This window comes from Mus pahari, chromosome 4 (assembly GCF_900095145.1).
Source record: "Mus pahari chromosome 4, PAHARI_EIJ_v1.1, whole genome shotgun sequence".
NCBI lineage: Eukaryota > Metazoa > Chordata > Mammalia > Rodentia > Muridae > Mus > Mus pahari.
This window is the reverse complement of record NC_034593.1, coordinates 111,792,602-111,810,715: the sequence shown is the minus strand read 5'-3', so window position 1 is coordinate 111,810,715 and position 18,114 is coordinate 111,792,602. Positions and strand designations below refer to the sequence as shown.

General features: G+C 41.2%; 2 protein-coding genes across 3 annotated transcripts in view; one reads left to right on the top strand and one right to left on the bottom strand.

The window, feature by feature from the left end:
- Positions 1-10,389, top strand: part of Mettl14 (methyltransferase like 14) — a 19,694-nt gene extending 9,305 nt beyond the window's left edge. The window contains exons 6-11 of the mRNA XM_021195254.1: positions 2,735-2,825; positions 4,258-4,399; positions 5,056-5,148; positions 5,937-6,053; positions 7,161-7,371; positions 8,964-10,389. Of these exons, the coding sequence (XP_021050913.1) occupies positions 2,735-2,825; positions 4,258-4,399; positions 5,056-5,148; positions 5,937-6,053; positions 7,161-7,371; positions 8,964-9,268 (959 nt within the window). The 3' untranslated portion in view covers positions 9,269-10,389. The remainder of the gene's footprint in view (positions 1-2,734; positions 2,826-4,257; positions 4,400-5,055; positions 5,149-5,936; positions 6,054-7,160; positions 7,372-8,963) is intronic.
- Positions 10,390-13,001: 2,612 nt separating this feature from the next.
- Sec24d (SEC24 homolog D, COPII coat complex component) overlaps positions 13,002-18,114 on the bottom strand; it is a 95,462-nt gene continuing 90,349 nt past the window's right edge. The window contains exons 21-23 of one of the 2 annotated variants that reach the window (XM_029537347.1): positions 17,655-17,849; positions 15,900-15,989; positions 13,002-13,823 (exon numbers count right to left, since the gene is read on the bottom strand). In XM_029537347.1, coding sequence (XP_029393207.1) covers positions 13,683-13,823; positions 15,900-15,989; positions 17,655-17,849 — 426 coding nt within the window. In that variant the 3' untranslated portion in view covers positions 13,002-13,682. The remainder of the gene's footprint in view (positions 13,824-15,899; positions 15,990-17,654; positions 17,850-18,114) is intronic. The other variant, XM_021195252.2, reaches the window with a different exon arrangement.

The following is an 18,114-nucleotide window of genomic DNA, read 5'->3' as shown; positions in this document are numbered from 1 at the left end:
ATTGAGAAAATGCCTTACAGCTGGATCTCATGGAGGCATTTCCCCAACTGAAGCTCCTTTCTCTGTGATAACTCCAGCCTGTGTCAAGTTGACGCAAAACTAGCCAGTACAGTCATTGTTATATGTATATGCATGTGTAGTCATTTAGTGTTGCTTTTAAGTGCTTGTGACCAGAGCTAAGCACGATAGTGATAGCTCACTTCTAGAGGAAACTAATTCTCCCTGTCTCAGGCACGGGCACCGAGTAGAATCTCCCACGTCCATATCAGCCTGTATGTCATTATGCTGGTCTTGTTCAGGCAGCCATATTGCTGAGATTTCACAGGTGCGCTTTTCCCTAGTGTGCCTAACAATAGGTGAACCATAGGTGAGCCATAGGTGAACAGAAGCCTGTTCAGGTGTGCTGACCCTTTCTCTGGCTCTCCATGATTTTTCCGGAGCCTTAGATATAATAGTTGTATTGTAGATATATCCGTTGGAATTGGGCACCCCTTAGTCCCCTCTTCTCTGCCATTTGACCAGTTATAGATCTCTGTCTTAGTCTCCATTTGTTTAAAAAAGTTTCTTTGATGTGGGGGTGAAAGCCACTCTTATCTATGAGTATAGGATAGTTTAGAATATAGCTAGTAATTATATTAGTTTAGGAAAATGACAGTAGTGGGTTTTCAGGTCTGTGTCTGCTGGTCACAGTAGTTGACTAGGTTTACAGTCCTAGGCAAGCAAGAATTCCCTCCTAGCAAGAGGGCCTTAAGTCCAATTAGATGGCTGTTGGTTATCCCCAGAGTGTCAGTGCCCTTACTGTACCTCTGGGGAGTTGTCAGCCAGTCATTGTGCTTCAGGGGCTTTAAGGCTGGGTAGCCCTGCCCTCCTTTGCTCCTCTCCCTCGGCAGGCAGCTTGGAAAGCACCTATGACTACTGTGAGACCACTCCCTAGGGAGGAAGCGTCCAGCTCAGGTCCAGCTTGGTGCTCCCAAGTCCTGAGTCCCGAGTGGGTGGTGGGTACACAGGATCTGTTTGTGGTTGGTTGTTTTTGTCTTGGTTTGATTTGGTTTGGTTTTGGCTTTTTAAGATAGTCTTATTGTATAGCTCAAGTTGGCCTAAACTTTCTCCCGAAGTGAACATCCTTTCACCTTAGCCTGTCAGGACCAATGATTTCAAGTCTCTGCCACCAGGCCTACATTCTATTGAGGTTTTTATTTATATTCTCTTGGCAAGTAATGATAAGCTTAGCATCCTATAGACATATTGGCCCACTTAAATATCTTTTAAGAATAACCAAATAGTTTGCTTATATTGTATCTTTTTTGTCTTTTTCCTATTGAATTTAAAAAGCTGTTTGTGTTTTTTGTATACACACACACACACACACACACGATTTATAAATATTACCTCTCATTCTGCTAATTATCTTTTTAGATTCTTAATAGTGTCATTGTAGCACAAAAATTTAAATGTGGTATAATTAAATGTTGTCAGCTATAAGCATTTTCACTCCCAAAGAATTAATTTAAATGTGATTTTTACTGTATTGTTTTTCTTAGTACTAGGGCATGAACACAGGGCCTTGTATATGCTAAGCAAGTGTCAAGCCCTATTTTATTTTATCATTTGCGATAGGGTCTATGTATGTTGCCTGGACTGACTGTGAACTTGCTATGGGCCCAGGCAAGCCTCCAACTTAGATCCTTTTGTTTCAGCCTGTTCAGTGGCTGAGATTACACAAATAAACCACCACACCAGGCTCTGATTTTAATGTTTTTATAAGTAGAATTTAGAGATAGCATTAAAAAGTTAGAATATATTAGATACTTATATTTGAATATAAACTCATTTCTTAAGATACCTGTTTTCCTGATATAAAATTATTGTAAATTGAGAAAAGGTTGTATTGATTGATGTATTGTGAGTTAAATGGAGATTTGAATTAACTAAGAACTATAATGCCTTATGTTCTGGCAGCAAAAATTAAAAAACACAAAACAAAAAAAACCCTTACTGAATATTTTTTATGATAGCCTGATAAAAGGTTTTTTTTTTTTCCATGATCTTAATGCCAAGAAACAAGGAACAAGGCTGATTGTAAATTCCCTTGTACCAAACAGTATGCCACAGATCTATTCATCAGGTCATCAGGGAAGATAGATTTCAGAAGGCTGCAGGTTCTTCCTTCTGTCTTGTAGATGATAAGGGATTGACTGTTGTATTCAAACCTGACAGCAATGCAGCCTTCAAATGTTTTTATTTTAAATGTGATCTAAATCACTGCTTGAGGGAGCCTTATGATTTGTTTCTACTTTTACTCTTCCTGTTAAAGGCTTTGAGCTTTTCAAAGTATATTTATTATTTTTAATTCGGTGTACATGCCTGAGTGTGTTCACATGAGCGCATGTGCCCTCAGAGGTCAGAAGAGGGTGTCAGATCCTCTGGACCTGGAATCACAGGAAGTCATGAGCCATCCAATGTGAGGGCTGAGAACCAAACCTGGGTCCTTTGGAAGAGCAGCAGTGCTCTTACAGCTAATCCATCTCCCCTCCCCCACACTTTTAGTTTTTAAAATAAGGTGTTTATATCATTTATTTTCTTATCAGTGTTTCTTATGTATGGAAAGCAAGTAAAAGTGAACTACTAATTCTAATTTAAAGTGTCAGCAAAGGAGGACTCCTGACTTTTGTATTCATTAGTGTCAACCTCAGTTGAACTAAAATTGAGAATTAACTATTTTTTTCCTCCTTAGGTTTAGCTGACAGATTTGAAGAATACCCTAAACTTAGGGAACTCATCAGACTAAAGGATGAGTTAATAGCTAAGTCAAATACTCCTCCTATGTAAGTAGTTCAATGCCTTTTCTTTCCAACTCTGACTTGTAGTATCAGTCTGTTCACTCTATTACTTTATTCTTTCTTATTTCTAGTAAAATACATTATTTTGGAACTGGTGCTAAGTCTATAGTAGCTTCTCCTTGAACTTTCTAGGTAGTTTAGGAGGCTTGTGAATTGACTCAGTCTGTAAAGTAGAGATGCCCTCTCCTGGGGCTGGGGGTTCTTGAAACAGCCTTGCAAATGCCTGGGACTGGGAACACTTGAAACTGCACTGCAAACACCTGTCTCGTGGTGCTTTGCTATACATGTCTTGCATTTTTCTTCAGCGTTGGGAATCACTGTACTTCATGGGCAGGCCCTCTCTACTCAGTAGAGCTTGTTGGGGGCAAGTCTGGTGCTCTCCCTGTGAGCTGGATGACAGGAAAATCCTTGCCTTCAGAGATGACGATGACTTCATTATAGCCTGTGACTTTTCAGTCTAAGCATTAAAAGCCCTTAAGCCTTAAAAACAAAAGAAAAAAGTATCTTGGATTGGTTCTAGTAAGATAGACAGCTGTGAGTAAGCACGCTTCTTGTCCAGTGCTGCATGCCTGATGATCTGAGTTCAAAACCCACAACCTATATAGAGGTGGAAGGAGAGAGCTCACTGCACAAAGTTGCTCTCTCCACCACATGCATATTGTGGCCTGTACACCACCCCCAGTAATAATAAATGTTTTATTGAAAAGTGTTCTTGAACTTAAAACTTCTATACTGTGTTAAAATAACTTCATCAAAGACTAGTAGTAATTTTCATTAGGTAGTGTGAAAACACTGTTAATATAAATATTTTTTATTAATGAACAAGCTAATAAAACAAAATCATGTCCATATTTAGAAATTCTGTATTCCTAAAGGAGGAATTGGAAACTTAGATGTCTTTTTTTTTTTAGTTTTATTTTTACTTTTTTATTATTATTTTCTTTATTTACATTTCAAATGCTATCCCGAAAGTTCCCTATACCCCCTCACCCCTGCTCTCCTACCCACCCACTCCCACTACTTGGCCCAGGCCTTCCCTTGTGCTGGGTCATATAAAGTTTGAGATGTCATTTTTCTAATAAAATAATGATATTCTTTTCATAATAATATATAATATAAAAATTAAAATAGGTTAGAGATCGCATGAGTGTACATTTTCAGTGTAAATGTAAGTGAAGAATTTATTCTGGATATACATTTTTTTTTTCCTTCATTGTAAATATCTCCGTGTCTTGAGAAAGACATTAGTGATATAAAGTCTGCAGTAAACAAAAGACCTACTAGAAAAAGCTAATTAGTAATTAGATCATGCTTATCTTGAAAATAATGTTTAGCAATAATTATCAAATAATATTGGGTAAGGAATTTCTTTTATTATCACCAGAGATATTTCAAAATCCCTCCCCCCTTTTATTAGGTACTTACAGGCAGACATAGAAGCCTTTGACATCAGGGAATTGACACCCAAATTTGATGTGATTCTTCTGGAGCCTCCTCTGGAAGAATACTATAGAGAGACCGGCATCACTGCGAATGAAAAGTGCTGGACCTGGGATGATGTACGGTGAAACGCTACACACTGTAATGGCTTATTTACCTCCCAGAGAGTACACAGAAAGTGGGGTTATTGAGTACACTTCACCATGGTTTCTTAGGAGCCTAGTCTTCTGTTAGACAGCCATTAAGGTTTTGAAGGTTTTAATGAGGTTAGTGAGATCTTCTGATTGGCATGAGGGTTGGCCTAGAGGGCAGTAAGTGTGAACCTCGGGAAGGCAAGAGACTTGGGAATACTCACATGTCAGAGAAGAGTCCTGCAGATACCTGAACAAAAGTGATCCTCCTCCCTCAGGCACCCCAAACTGTCTGTGGCTGTAGGCATATGACATTTCATTTTGTCAGTAGTAACCTCTGATTAACTCTGCTTTTATTAGCTCTGTAGTAAATTCCATCATTCTGTAAATGTACTTTTTTATGAACACATAAGAAAACAAGTATATGTGTATGTCTTTTTGTACATGTGTGTGTATTGATTGTATATAGAATAACAAAACAGCATATCGAGGTAATTTCAGGCATAGAGTTTTATCTTCTATGCTATTTCCTAGAATATCTGAAGAATGCATTTGTAGAGATCCTAATGAGTCTCAGTAGATATTGTTTGGATTTATGATAAATGGGATGCATTTGGTGCTATATTATTTTGATTTCCTTCTAGATTATGAAGTTAGAAATCGATGAGATTGCAGCACCTCGGTCATTTATATTTCTCTGGTGCGGTTCTGGGGAAGGCTTGGACCTTGGGAGAGTAGTAAGTTGGTGTTTGTGTTTTGTTTTTAAACTTTTCAGGTGGATTCTTAAGTTAATTAGGAAAAGAATATGTCCTTATAGGCTACAAAGATTAATGTGCTTTTGCCTTCATTTTGACTAGTTTAAAAATGCCAACAATCATATAACATTGAGGTAATATAACATTGTATATGATATTTAGTCACAGTGACAAGAAATGTAACATGCAAATATCTAAATGATATATTTAATATCTGTATTATGCTTATATTTCTTTTTGTGTCTGCTCTGAAATTGTTGGTATCTCTCTATAAACTTTTATTCTAGTTTATTTTATTTCTTTTATTGGATATTTCCTTTATTTACATTTCAAATGTTATCCCCTTTCCATGTCTCCTCTCCAGAAACCCTCCGTCCCATACCCCCAACCCCTGCCTCTGTTAGGGTGCTCACCCACTCACCCACCTTCCCACCCTGGAATTCCCTACACTGGGGCATCGAACCCCAACAGGACCAAGGGCCTTTCCTCCCCCTGATGTACAACAAGGCCATCCTCTGCCACATATGCAGCCAGAGCCATGGGTCCCTTCATGTGTACTCTCTGGTTGGTGGTCCAGTCCCCGGGAGCTCTAGGGGCTCTGGCCTGTTGACACTGTTTCTTCCCCCCATGGGACTGCAAAAAGTCCCTTCTCCAACTCCTCTGTCTGTAACCCTGTGCTCAGTCCAATGGTTGGCTCTAGAAAACTTCTTAGTTCTGTTTTATTTTAAGTTTTTTTTTTTTTTAAGATTTAATTTTGAAATTATTTCTAGTGTCTGCGAAAGTGGGGTTACAGAAGATGTGAAGATATTTGTTGGATTAAAACCAATAAAAACAATCCTGGAAAGACAAAGACTCTAGATCCAAAGGCAGTTTTCCAGAGAACAAAGGTATTGTCTTTATCTTGTGTTCTTTATTATTATTCTCTTAAACTTTTCTATATTACTACATACTATGAAATCTATTTCAGCAGTAATGCTTTTATGCTTGTAAAGTAGTGTGAGCATTACAGAAGTATACCCAAGATACCTTAAAAGTGCCCCCTTCCCAGCCCTGGACCAGTACACACTGTGCTAGACAGTGGGTTTCTGCATATCGTAAACTGACGTAATTCCGAGTTAGGTGTGTGCTCTGATACACCTGACTCTCAGAAGCTTCCCTTCTGTACGCTCAGGAGGAAGAAATGACAGCAGAACTCAGTAGCTGGCCATTAGAGTCTTGCTTGTCCGATCTCACCTTGTCTTTCTGTACAAGAACCCCTAAGGGCTTCTTTTGCATGGGACTCTGTCTCACTAGTGTAAGCTGAAAGAGCTTTTTCATATTATACTTTAGAAGCCACTAGAGGGAGCATCTATCTTCCTAAGTTTTCCTTGGACTAGATGGTTTATGTGACAGCATGTAGGAAATCTCCAGGTTGGTGTAGCTGGAATTGCTGAGAGAGAGGTGTGCCTGGAGGCAGCCTCGAGTCCCATCCTCCTTACCCTGCTGCTTAGTCACCGCATGTGTCCTTCCTGTCAGCCTTTTATAAACGTGCTATAGTAAGTAAGCACCTTTCCTAATTGTGTGAGCCCAGGAGGGCCATGGGAACCCCACATTTATAGCTTCTTGGTGATAAGTGCATGACCTGAAGGTATAACTTAGCCATCGGGGTCTGTACCAGTGGGTAGATTGCATCATAGCTGAACCCATGTGGAACAGAACTGCAGTGGGAGGGAAGTGCAAAATTACATGGTGTGGGAAGTCCTGCATACCTGTGTTGGAAGTGAAGTAGGATTTTGAAAGTATTTGAGAGACTGTAGAAGGGAAAAATGCTTTTCCCATTTTCTTGGCAGTTGTCCGACAGCCAGAAATCTAGGATTTCCTGTCATAGTTTTACCATCAAACTATATTCCGACAATCCATAGAAGTAAAGATTGTTTTAGAACTGTTTAGAATCAGTAAATGCTGTGAGATCATGATTGTTGGTAATGAGAGTTCATTGGTGTGCTTTGTTATAGGAGCATTGCCTCATGGGGATCAAAGGAACCGTGAAGCGAAGCACAGACGGGGACTTCATTCATGCTAATGTTGACATTGACTTAATTATCACAGAAGAACCTGAGATTGGCAATATTGAAAAACCAGTAGAAATTTTTCATATAATAGAGCATTTTTGCCTTGGTAGAAGACGTCTTCATCTCTTTGGGAGAGATAGCACTATCAGGCCAGGTGAGACCTCAGTTTTGAAAAAAAGACAGTTTTATCCTTCCTTGAGATGTGGATTTTAAGTTATAGGACATAGCCTGTGTAAAAGAAAAGTCTTATGTATTTGATTCCTCTTTTTTCTACCTCACGTGTGAGCAATTTTATCTTAGCAAACTGAGAAGGCAAAAAGTTCCCATGCACTCTCTGCCCCACTCATGCATTACCCCCCATTATCAGTTTTTCTCACATAACTATACAAAGTCCATAATCTATATTAGAATTGATATTGGTGGTGTCTGTGGATTTAGATAAGTTGGTTATAGTGTATGCCAACCATTGTAATATTACACTGAGAACTTTTTTTGCCTGAAAGTCCTCTCTGCCCCACTTAGTTTTTGGCACCTCATAATTATCCGAATTTTTTGGGTACATTGTGATGTTTCTGTGCGTGTGTATAAGGTCAGGGTGACTGTTGAATATATCCCCTCAGTTCTTTGTGTTGGGAACATTTAAAATCTATGCTGGTTTGAAGTATTCAGTTAGTGCTCTTAGCTACGCTGTGCATTGCTGTGTTCTGGACTCCTCACTGTCTGGTCTGCGGCCTTTTGTAAGCTATGCTCTAGTCTGCATCTTTCATATGCACGTTTGGTTTCTACCTGTAAATGAGACTTTGTGGTGTGTGTTCTTTACCTGACCTATTTCAGTTAACATAAAGCCCTCCAGTCCCATTACAGTCAGTAACAGAATATATCACATTCAGTTTATCCCTTCCTCCATCAGTGGACACCTAGGTCACTTCCATATCCTGCTTATGTGAATAGTACTAAGGGCTGCTTTAGTTCCTTTAGATATGTACCCCAGGAGTAGGGTCTCTGAATCATATGAAGTCCTCTTTCTAGTTCTTTGAGAAGCCTCCATAATGTGTTCCATAGTCAGTGTTGTAATCGACCTTCCCATCAGTAGCATATGGGAGCTCCCCTTCCTCAGGCTCTCCACATACTAGTTCTTTTTCCTTTGATCCTAGCCATTCTGACTGCGGAGAGATGATACTTCATTGTGCTTTTGTTTGCTTAGTTATTAATGGTGGCATGCATTTTTTCCATAGCCTTAGCTGTGTGTGTATTTTCTTGTGAGAAAATCCATTGTCCATGGAAAGATGGCATGAAGAGGGTAACATGGTTGTGCTTGGATTCCTAGACCTAAGAACTGAGGATATTTATATAAGAAAAAAAAGCACATTTTTTTTTTCCTCAAATGAGAAAAACAGTCGTCCCATTTTCATAAGTAGGATATATGTATATACTTTATTAACCCAACCCAAACATTGTGTATTAAAATATCTTTTATAAATGGTATTCTAACAACATAATACATAGATGAGGAACAATAAGGCTGATATGTAGCAAAAGCTATAATCTAGAATGAGAAACAAGGTATATGCATATGAACCTTTTAAAATAGGACCATGCATATATATATTCTATACCAGAGGTGATGGCTTTGTGTGTAACTGAGCCATCTTTGAGAGTGTGTTAAGCATTTGAAGTAGTCCCTAAAGGACCACCAAAAGACAAAGGAGATGGAAAATATTTTCTGTTTTCCCCCCTTTATTTCAGGCTGGCTCACAGTTGGACCAACGCTTACAAACAGTAACTACAATGCAGAAACGTATGCATCGTATTTCAGTGCCCCCAACTCATACTTGACTGGATGTACAGAGGAAATCGAGAGGCTTCGACCGAAGTCACCTCCTCCCAAATCCAAGTCTGACCGTGGGGGTGGAGCTCCCAGAGGTGGAGGGAGGGGGGGGACATCTGCTGGCCGTGGTCGTGAAAGAAATCGGTCCAATTTCCGAGGAGAAAGAGGTGGCTTTAGGGGGGGTCGTGGAGGCACACACAGAGGTGGCTTTACACCTCGGTAGCTCTTATACTTAGCATGTCCCCTCTGATCTTTACCACAGTGGAGACTTGCATCAGAGCTCACTCCCAGCTTGCACTTTGCTTTAGTTTCTCATGCTGCCAGAAAGATCTTAGCCACCCCACCCCCACCCCAGGTCCTTGCAGTTGTCACAGACTGTAGTTTTGCTCAGGGTAGGTGAGTCACGTGTATGCAACACTTGGACACTGACTTGACTGATTTCAGTCAAGGCTTTGGCTTCTTGGAAATAGGTGCACAGTGGCTTCGGCATCTCAGAGGAGTATGGCAGGAGTGGGTGCTGTATTCCCTTGTCATGGCTGCCACGGCAATAGGGGGCTGGGAACCCTGGTGGAACAGAATTAGAGAGGTGGTCACTCTGTGTTCGGCCTTTAATGTTTTCTTGTTGAAACATTAAAAAGAGAAGAGTTTTCCCCTTTACTTTTAAATTCTAAAAAAATAACATGAAGTATCATTTTAGGACTGAAAACTGAGAGGCGAAATGAAATCACTTTCTTCCAGATCTGAATCTGAGGTGGTTAGAGTCCTCAGGGCAGGTAATGGAAGAGGCAGGCAGAGCGTGGGAGATTTCAAAACAAAACCAAAGCTTATCATAATGTAAATTAGCGGCTTTAGATGACTCATGACCATGCTTCTTCAGAAGCAAGACAAGGCAGGCGTGTCTCCAGGTCGGAGGCTGTGGTGTGAACTTGAACTTGGGCTGACCTAAGACAATTCATATTTCTTAGCAAAGGCAAAAACAGATTTCCTGGGGGGGGGGGCTGGTTTAAGTGGCTGAGAAAATAAATGCTTGATGATGAGGAAATGACAGACATCTTTAAAGTTGTTACTAAAGAAAATTTAAGAAAAAGCAATTACAGAAAGCCCTTAAGGATACCGCTTGGAAGAGGAACTGCAGTTGCCTTTGATTAGAACAGTGTGCAGAAGTCTCCACAGGGCTGATGGGCAGATCTCTTGGCTGTGGAAAGCTTCATGCTGTTGCCTCTGTACACCTTAAGCCCTGTTTGATGGATTTGAATATGCCAGATGAGATAATGCCGTTATTGTTCTTGGTAACTCCTTTTTTATTTTGCTATAACTTTTCTAATAAAAATTTAAACCTTTGAAGTGAGTTTGTTTTCCTTAAAGCAGTTACTATTGTTACCAAATGAAAAGAGGCCAACCTAAGGTGACACTACTCCCTTGGGTTGCATTTGAGTGGCTGTTCTGTTCTACTGGTCAGTTATGGGCTTGACAGCCACAGAACATACAGCTCTAGCTCAAAGGACTTACACTTTAAATGCTTGATGAATTTGGCTCTCCAACCAATTGGTGCTTTCTAGTACAAACAACCTTTAGGTATCACAGGTGGTTAGAATATTTGCTGTTGATGGTGCTTTTAATTTCAGTAATTATAAATTATCTGAAAACAAAACTATGTGCCAGATTTGACCTGTAAAGAGAAGTTAGGAACTCTCACTTGTTCAGTGATGGCTTCTTTAGAGCTCTAAGGAGTGTCCCTTCCCTGTACATCAGACCAAATAATTTTCACTGAATTACCATCTTCCAGAGGTCTGAGAGCCAACTTTTGTTTGCTCTTTTTCAAAATTGATAAAGAATAGTAGTTTAACTCTCTATTTATTTAATGGGAGCCTAAATGGGAAAGATAGTTGCATTAGGAATATAGGGACATTTGAGTGTCAGAGAGAGGATGATGGGGGGTGGTAAATGAGCAGGGAACTGACATACAGAAACCATTTTTTTATTAGATATTTTATTTACATTTCAAATGCTGTCCCAAAAGTCCCCTATACCCTCCCCCTGCCCTGCTCCCCAACCCACCTACTCCTGCTTCCTGGCCCTGGCATTCCCCTGTACTGGGGCATATAAAGTTTGCAAGACCAAGGGGCCTCTCCTCCCAGTGATGGCCGACTAGGCCATCTTCTGCTACATATGCAGCTAGAGACACGAGCTCTGGGGGTACTGGTTAGTTCATGTTGTTGTTCCACCTATAGGGTTGCAGACCCCTTCAGCTCCTTGGGTACTTTCTCTACTCCATTGGGGGCCCTGTGTTCCATCCAATAGCTGACTGTGATCATCCACTTCTGTATTTTGCCAGGCACTGGCATAGCCTCACACAAGACAGCTATATCAGGGGCCTGTCAGCAAAATCTTTCTGGCATATGCAATAATGTCTGCATTTGGTGGCTGATTATGGGAATCACCATGCCTGACCTCAAGCTGTACCACAGAGCAATTGTGATAAAAAACTGCATGGTATTGGTACACTGACAGACAGATCAGTGGAATAGAATTGAAGACCCAGAAATGAACCCACACACCTGTGGTCACTTGATCTTTGACAAAAGAGCTAAAACCATCCAGTGGAAAAAAGACAGCATTTTCAACAAATGGTGCTGGCTCAACCGGCGGTAATCATATAGAAGAATGCGAATTGATCCATTCTAATCTCCTGTACAAAGCTCAAGTCTAAGTGGATCAAGGAATTCCACATAAAACCAGAGACACTGAAACTTATAGAGGAGAAAGTGGGGGAAAGCCTCGAAGATATGGGCACAGGGGAAAATTCCTGAGCAGAACAGCAATGGCTTGTGCTGTAAGATCGAGAATCGACAAATGGGACCTCATAAAATTGCAAAGCTGTAAGGCAAAAGACACTGTCAATAAGACAAAAAGGCCACCAGCAGATTGGGAAAGGATCTTTACCAATCCTAAATCTGATAGAGGACTAATATCCAGTATATACAAAGAACTCAAGAAACTGGACTCCAGAAACCATTCTTACTCCAGTGTCATAGCCGTGGTAGAAGCAGTTCCGAGTCCATGTTAGCTCCAGGTCCTGTGCCTAGTCTCCATGCTGCGCTGCAGCATGGTCCCTCCGTCCCTTTGCTTCTCCTGCACTGAGGCCACATTTGCTTCCACCCCATTTCTCTTAGTGGCAAACTCCTTTAAAATAACCGGCTTTCCACAGATGCCTCCATCACTTATTTTTTTGGACCTCCAGCTCTTGTTAAACTCCAAGTCAATCTAATCTGAATGTTCCACCAGACGGCTAGCACAAGTGCATTTTATTAGGTCAGTATATGTATCTGCTAGTCTACATTTTCTGGCACCCACCAACCTACAGATGCTGTGCTGAGCTGCTGTAAGGCGGCTCCATATGAAAAGGAAGCTAACAATTTTAAGTCTGCTGCTAGGAACAAGCATAGAAATAGCTGTGAGCCTGAAGATCTGGGGAGGTGTTACATACTCCACTGTGCTGCAGCAATTAACATATATCCTGTCTGTGATGAAGCTGAGGGAGGCACCCATGGCAGAGTTGCCATTCAAAGCGATTCTCCTCCGTTTACATATATATTCATTAATCATGGTCCCACATGATCAGTTTCTATTTACTTTTTTTTTTACAAGGACATAGTCAACAATTTTTTTAAAGTTTTTGAGAAAACTATTTATTACTTTGTGTACTGAAGGAAACTTAACACCAGAAGCCAAGAGCAGAGCCCCCTAGGCAGGAACAGCCCAGCTGGAGGTGTCTGTACTCAGGAGCTTGTAAACACCCCTTTCAAGGAGTGTGTCTGACAGCCTGACACTATACTACTAAACCTTTTACAAAGCTCCAGCTTCGTTCTCAGCTGTCCAGTGGGATTTTTTGCTATGTGCTTTTCGTGATATCCTTATTTCTGTTTAAATTTTCAAAAGACATAAAACGCAGTAAGCCAGAGTACATGAAGTAATTTATTGATATTGGTTAAGATCCATTATATACAGGTAGAAACCATCAAAATTGTACAAAGAACCATTAAGAATATAGATACCGTTTTATAGACAAAACAACTGGAAAATATTTTAAACAGACAATATATAATTATGAAAAAAGGAGAACACAAATTGTTCTACCAGACAGATTTCAGGCTTTTAAAAAGTCTGCTGTGCAGATCTTATGTTGGAAAAAAAAAATCTGTTTAATGTCGTCACGGGGTTTTAAAAAATTAGGTATAAGATAAAAATGAAGTCTTTTCCTCTCACGGTAAAAGAGAGAGGAACCAAGTTAATTTTATCATGAATCTATACAGTTTGAAAAATAATTTATATAACAAGCACAAAGAAAATTGAGGCTGCAAATGGTTCCGTAAACTATGTATTTATGAAATGCAAATTTTGTCAGCTTTAGAAATTAGAAGCTGGACAGCCAGTAATGGACTCTTCCCTTTACAGTACCCACCACACCTCCATGGGCTTGCCACCTGAGCACCCAAGCTGAAGGTCTGTGTGCTGTCCAGGCAAGCTGTCCTGAAAGTGATCAAGAAATTAAAACTAGCCTACTATCATCAGAAAATTAGGCACCAAGTCGGAGACTGTCTCCTCAGGAATGCGACCTCAGAGGGAGAGCCAAGGGCTCAGTTAAGCAGCTGACAGATCTCCTTGTGAACACAGCAGAGGAAATCCACATATGACGATCCTCCGTAGAGCCCTTTATCTTCTACCAGGAACTGTCTGAAAGCCATCTCCCGCTGCTCTCGCTGCTTAACAATGATGAGCTAGGAGAACCAACAACAGCTGGTTAGGAACACACTGTGGGTGAGGTACAGCAGTCTTGGTGCTTCAATCCCACCAAATGCAGCAGGGTGGGGCCTGGATGATGTGAGCATGTCTGTTTCCGTGGGCTTTTAAAAGGTGTGTGTGTCTGTCTATCGGTGTGTATGTGTGTGTGTGTGTGTGTGTGTGTGTGTGTGTGTATCCCTGGAGCCAGGGTTACAGGCAGTTATAAGTCACCCGACGTGGGTGCTGAGAACAGAATTCAGTCTTCTGAAAGGGCAGTGTGTACCATCTCTCCAGCATCATGCCTGTTACTTGGGAGAGGAGAGAGACACTGGCATTTAAACCCCAGAGACAATTTTAAGTGGCAAATTAACATGAAAAATTTATCATAAATAGAACGCTATGGGAAAAAAATTCACACTGGCAATCACTGTCACTTAAGTCTCAAAGGACAGGGTAGGTCAGAGAACATTCCAGACTGGTACACAGTGTGCTATAGCAGCGATACAGAGGCAGTCGGCATGTAACTTATTACAGACATTTAAAAGGGTGGTGAGGGATTAGAGACAATCACCATAATCGTGAGTCTGGCCCTTTGCAGGACATGGGATATATATGCGTGCAGCAGAGGAAATGGGAGCCAACAAGTAGCAGTGGGTACATTAGTGAGAAGACGGGAACTAGACATGGAGTGGCCGCAAGTCTAGGCCGGTGGTGGCCAGAATATGAATAGGGATAGAGATAAAACGGAGTACATATGAGAGAGAGAGACTAAATCAGAAGCTCATGGCAACAGACTCACTGCCCTCCGTGCAGCCACAGCTCCGAGGAGGGCTGTGTGCTTAAAGCTCTAATTGGCATGTGCCATAAATGCAAGAAACAACAGATATGTAAGATATAATATGAAAATGCAGAATCTCTCCATATAGTGTATGAGTCCATGTGGAAATGCTAACACCGCTTCCTATATAAGGAAGAAGACCCTGGGCCCCTGGTATCCTTCACAGGTGAGACCATAAGGAGTGCCTACACAAGAAGGCCTGCAGTTAGCACCCACATCATGTATACAGTAGGAGAGATGTGCGGCATGACCAGGAGCCCATGGGTCATAGAACGCCCATGCTTCAAATTCAGGTTTACACACACACACACACACAATTTTAAAGTTTAATTTAAAAAGAGAGATTGAAAATTGACTAAGGCAAGAACTTGTGCAAAAGAATTTCCAGAGACTGGAGCTCTATTTCAGGACTAACACTACCCCAGAATGTGTGGAGTACTTGAGCTTCTCTTCAGCCCCAGACCCTGCCTTTGCCCTGAACCCATACTGGATGGGAACAGTTCTTGAATGTCAAGTGTTTACCCAGATGCCTAGAGTCTGTGAAGCTAGTATATTTCCACTACCTCAGCTCTACCGAGAGCTGATGTCTGCATGCAGGAGTTACTTCTATGGTGAAGGTTAGTGGTGAGATTAGCATCCAGTTTGTACTTCAAGAGAAAACTGGCCTCACAGTAGCCTGGGTCATGCAGAGGCAGGCATCTAAAGTGTCTCATACCTTAGAGTAAGGGGTTCTACACAGTGTCCCCACCTGGAAGCTCCAAACCCCAGACTCCAGCACAGCTTACAGAGGGGATGGGTGCAGAGCAGCTCGGACTTGGCAACAAAGTCTAACTTTGGATTCAGGACATTATTCAAACAAAATAATAAAATGGTTTAGGGTAATTATAATTGCAAACTCTTCCAGATATAAAACAAACCACTTTGGAAATGTTCTGAAGGGTATTTCTATGACTACTTAGGACGAGGCACTAAAGGAAAGCCATTGCAAAGGACATCGATGACAGCAGTTACTTCCGTGCTACAAGGAAGGCCGTCAGGATCTGGAAGTTGGTGTTTAGTAAGAAAACCCACGGTCATAACTGTTGATGTTTATGCTTGTGTTTAAGAAGTGTATAGACATACTCAGAGGTGGACGTTTTCTATGAAAGATCATGAGATATAACAACTATGAACATGCATTAAAAGGTTTCTGAAGAAATAACTCTTGAAGGATGAGGGGAGATTTTCATTTTACCTTCATTGAGTATGGCTTCTTATGCTGGATATTATTCATTATCATTCTGAGTTGTTGAGAGTGCGGACTTCCCACCTCAGGCAGTGATGTCTAAATGTAAGAGCACCACAATTTCAGTACAACTTGAGACAGTTAGACCAGAAGCAGCAATACGAGACCACCAGAATGTTAGAGGCATCCCTCATGTGCCACATAGACTATTTATTGGCTCAGTTCATTTACCTGAAAACTGAAAAAGTTGGAAACTAAACTATAAACCACTCATTTTCATTAGCACACAGTTCTACCAATGAACCAGTTATCTCCTTCAGAGACACAGGTCATGGCTGCAGTGTGTTTTAGGAAGAGGGTCTCTTTAGACCATCTCTCACGAAGGTGACTAAGCTCTCAATGACATATTGGGAGTTAAAAGAATGTCCCTTTCCCTTCTTTACCAAATGCTACAGTGTTCCACGATTAAAGAAACCACGAGGGCTGATTCCTCCAAGAGCTTCTGCCCTTTTCATGTCCATGGCATCTGTTTAGCTTGTAAACAGCACAGCTGCATTGGGAGTGCTTCAGGTCAGACAGACGGGATGCTATGCTGCCTTCTCAGTGAGAAGATACCAAGATGCAGTCAGCACTCTGCCTGTGAGTTCGTCGCCATGGTGAGGAAGCATCCCATACAGTAAAGCCTCCAGTCTTAGGGAAAACTACAGCCACTGTATCTCATAGTTCTGAGGAAGGCAGACTATCACTGATGCTCCATCCCTTGTGGATATTTCATGGCATCATCATGAATCATTTGATTCAAGAAATAATATTATGCATAACACAAATCTCACACACATATCCCAGAGTGCCAAATGAGTCTAAAAAGCAAAGTAACCCTATTTGGGTCTTAGTTTAGTTTCATTTTTTTGAAAACTAGTGAGGAGGTGTGTTAATACAAGCCCAGGCCCAGGATTCTTGCCTTGTGGCCAAGAGACCCACGATCTCTGAGGGCTTACAGGGAAGTCTGTGCCCATGTTAGCTCTAACATTAATGCCGAGTTTCTTAAGATATTTTGAAAACAGATATGTGTATTCATTTCTTTATCAACACATGACATTCTTTTGTCATGATTAACAGAAGAGAGGGGTTTAGGATGGGGTTGGGGACACAACCTGTTTTGTGTGGTTTTTATTTTGTGCCTCATTAATCCTAGTATGAAATAAAATATCTATGAAGGATTCTGAATGTTCTCAAACAGGCAGTTCATCAGCAAGGATGAAGAAACCCGAGTTGAAAACTACATGCAGGTTCGACCCCTGACTTTACCATTTACAAGAACCTGCCCCTGGCTTCACTAGCTCATCAGGAGCATACTGCTGTCACAGCTACCTCACTGCTGTGTCAGGGAAAGGAAGCAGGATGGCAGGCTTAAACTGCATGCAGAGAACAGCCACTGGTGACCAACAGGGTGTGCGAGTATGTGTGCGTGTGTGTGTGTGTGTGTGTGTGTGTGTGTGTGTGTGTGTCGGGTCCTCTGCAAGGACAGCAAACATTCTTAACTACAAGCCATCTCTCCATCTCTGTATTATCAGTTTCTAGTGAAGTCATGTTTAGGTTAACACTTAAATAAATTACTTTACCCTTTCTCATTTTTATTCATCAAAGTACGATTCTCATATTGAGCTATATAAATACACAGTTTTTCTCCTTTGTATCATAAAATGCACATAAAATCTAAGAATTTATATTTGTAGGTTATCACAAAAACTGAAGAATACTTGCCATATCTGTGTTGATATGTGCAAACGATGGCACGTTAAATATTCCCTGAATCAGCTCTGGTGGGCTACCCACTCCAAACCATAAGAACATGTTCAGACCATTAGCCAGCAGGAATATTCCTTCTTCAGAGAGTCGGGACTCGGAGCAGCGGACGGCTGGTGGCAGCGCTGTGCTCTTCACATCTAACGTGTGCTGCTTGGGAAAAGTCAAGACACTCAGAACGCGTTCCTCTGTTCCCCTCTCTTCTCATTTCCCCATTAAGTATATCGTTAATTAAAACCTACAAGAACCTCTCTGCCTTGTGCAGCTCGTGGTCTTTTTGAAGGAGAAAGGCCTGTTGCATAAAATAGGACATGCGTACTTGTGGGTGCCGTTAAGAGCTGTGCAGGAAGCGAACGGTAACTAGGATAAGTGTCAGCGTGGAGCGGGGCTATGAAGGCTGCTGGCAAAGGTAATCGTG